At 41.1% G+C, this 2,964-nt stretch overlaps 1 protein-coding gene across 3 annotated transcripts in view; it reads left to right on the top strand.

Annotated features, from left to right (window-relative positions):
• The window catches only part of LOC142338609 (uncharacterized), a 115,228-nt gene extending 114,230 nt beyond the window's left edge, over positions 1-998 (top strand). For all 3 annotated transcript variants that reach the window (XM_075388439.1, XM_075388441.1, XM_075388438.1), the window contains exon 5: positions 834-998. In XM_075388439.1, the coding sequence (XP_075244554.1) occupies positions 834-840 (7 nt within the window). In that variant the 3' untranslated portion in view covers positions 841-998. The remainder of the gene's footprint in view (positions 1-833) is intronic.
• Positions 999-2,964: the final 1,966 nt, after the last annotated feature.

Genomic DNA, 2,964 nt, shown 5'->3' with positions numbered 1-2,964 from the left:
AGAGAGAGAGAGAGAGAGAGAGAGAGAGAGAGAGAGCGAGAGAGAGAGAGAGAGAGAGCGAGCGAGAGAGAGAGAGAGAGAGAGAGAGAGATAGAGAGAGAGGGTGAGAGTGAGAGTGAGAGTGACAGTGAGAGTGAGAGTGAGAGTGAGAGTGAGAGTGTGTGTGAGAGAGAGAGAACGCGAGAGAGAGAGAGAGAGAGAGAGAGAGAGAGAGAGAGAGAGAGAGAGAGAGAGAGAGCGAGAGAGCGAGAGAGCGAGAGAGCGAGAGAGAGAGAGAGAGAGAGAGAGAGAGAGAGAGAGAGAGAGAGAGAGAGAGCGAGAGAGCGAGAGAGCGAGAGAGAGAGAGAGAGAGAGAGAGAGAGAGCGAGAGAGAGAGAGAGAGAGAGAGAGATTTTTATGAGCGAGGAGGCTCGTGTTCTCTGACAGAATATTACAACCAATCAGATTCAAACTTTTTGGATACTTTTTCGGTTCTATTGTAGTTAACTCTCTTGACTCAACTTTTCAAGCTTTTTTGGCTTTCTCGTAAATAAATTACACATTTGTGGATCTAAAATTATTAATGCAAACGGACGTGAGGGGGAGGATAACAGAAAAGAGCCACATGTACTAATAGTTACTAAATTATCACCGAAATTGAACAAGTTCCTTTAGAGCTTTTCATTGGTAGAACTTTTTTCGTTCGAAGAAAATTATTTATGGGCTGAAGTTGACTTAACAAAAGAAAACCGACGTAACAAAAGTCGAGTTTAAAGCTCCTCAAGCCAAATAGGTTTGGAGGTTGAAACGATAACTTTATCAGATTTATGCTGAAAAATTGTTTTCATGTTTAGAGGATGATACATACGAGGCTGTTTGCTGAACCATTCGCTGCTCCTCCGAAAATGCATGGCAGAATAGAAGAACTTCTATATCTCTATGCTGTCGTGATTATTATAAGTGGTGTAAGTTATGGTATTATCAGTAATAAGTATTAAAATTTAAAAGAATGATAAAAATACGCTTCAGGTTATCCCAGGATGAAGTCCGTGACCCAAGACAGGTATTGGCCAGATCGACGTGGGTCGCGGACAGGGGTGTCCGGTGCGACCATCCACAATGGTCTGGAAAAAATTTGGGTCGCGCCTTCCGTCTGGCCAATGGCAATTTTAGTCTGTTCGGTCTAGCGAATACCCATATTTCGGTCTGTTCGGTCTGGCCAATACCCATGTTTCGGTCTGTTTGGTCTGGCCAATACCCATATTTTGGTCTGTTCGGTCTGGCAAATACCCAAATTTCGGCCTGTTTGGTCTGGCCAATACCCAAATTTGGTCTGTTCGGTCTTGCCAATACCCATATTTTGGTCTGTTCGGTCGGGCCAATACCCATATTTCTGTATGTTCGGTCTGGCCAATACCCATATTTCGGTCTGTTCGGTCTGGCCAATACCTTATTTCAAAGCCTAGAGGTCCAGCCAATTAAGAGCCAAATTGTATAAATGCGTGCTGTATTGAATGTTTTTCAAAATAGCAGCCCATAAATGGTAAACGACATCTACTTCTAGATAATTATAATAATTCATTAACCTTCTTTTGAAATTTGCATTTGTCTTTAAATCGATGGTTTTTTTCAATAACTTGTTTTTAAAATCTCATATTCATTTGTCATTCAAAAAAATGAAATGAATAAATTATAAATTTTATTGAATGCTTATACACGTTTAAATGAGTCTGGCTAATAGTCTGGCCTAGGATCTCTTCGGTCTGGCCAATGGTCTGGACAGCGGTCTGGCGGATGGTCTGGCCTACGGTCTGGACAATGGTCTGGCCTAGGGTCCGTTCGGTCTGGCCATTGGTCTGGACAACGGTCTGGCCGATGGTCTGGACAACGGTCTGGCCTAAGGTCTGTTCGGTCTGCCCAATGGTCTGGACAATGACTGGTCAGTTTGGCCAATTGTGTCCAAAGTCTGTTCAGTCTGGCCAATGGTGGCCAAAGTCTGCTCGGTCTGGCCAATACCTATCTTTGGGTATTGTCGGTCTGGCCAATGCCTGTTTTGGGTATGGTCGGTCTGGCCAATACCTGTCTGGGGTCGCGGACTTCATCCTGGGATGATTTTGTGATTTCACTTTTTATTTATCATGCAACATTTTTGAGAAGAGCTTGGGTGAATTTACTGTGATCTGACGTAAATGTTATGGAGAGGAAAATTATATGGAGAGGAATTCATAGGTTGCAAATAAGTAGTGTTGCGGCTGCTCAAGAATCTCAGCAGAACCGATATATCACAGCCTGGTTCTTGAGTTTTACGCCGGCCTGGTTCTTCATAAAGTTCGATTGACTACCAATCTCGTCGAAATAATTAGTCAATCGGACGTATTAAAGGACTGTAACTTTATTTGGTAGATTGAAGTTAAGAAAATCCTTTGTAATAATCTATGCTCAATCTCGTGCTGAAGTTTGTAAGGCTTCAGCCAGTTGCTAGTATTTTTGTTAACTTCTCGTCAAGTGAGCTCAACTAACTTCAAACTCGCAAGACCTTAAGATCTAGCAAAACTTAGCAAAAAAACTGTTAAAGAATCAAATTTTAGTCTAATCTGAGAGCCAACTGCTCTTGGTAACAGTTCCTAATGATTCTAAATACAATCCGGTTTCACTAATCAAACAGTTGGGTTAAAGTGAATAATCAAATGTTTATCATGTATTACATCATTGCTACTTGTTTCTGCATTTAGAGCCACGTAATAACTATCCGTGCTTATGTCAACAAAAGCAAATTTTGCAGTAATTTGACGTTTAATATGTAAACAAGGAAACCAGGACCTAAATCACTGTCTTGATTAACCAATCAGAAAGTAGTAGCAATGATGTAATAAATTACAAATATTTGATTGTTTACTTTAACCCAATTGTTTTATTAGTGAAACGGATTGTTTTTAGAACCATTAGAAACTGTTACCAAGCGCAGTTGGCTCTCAGATTAGATTA

This window comes from Convolutriloba macropyga, chromosome 4 (genome assembly GCF_964194025.1).
Source record: "Convolutriloba macropyga chromosome 4, txConMacr16.3, whole genome shotgun sequence".
In the NCBI taxonomy this organism is placed as follows: domain Eukaryota; kingdom Metazoa; phylum Xenacoelomorpha; order Acoela; family Convolutidae; genus Convolutriloba; species Convolutriloba macropyga.
This window is presented reverse-complemented; position numbering and strand designations above follow the sequence as displayed.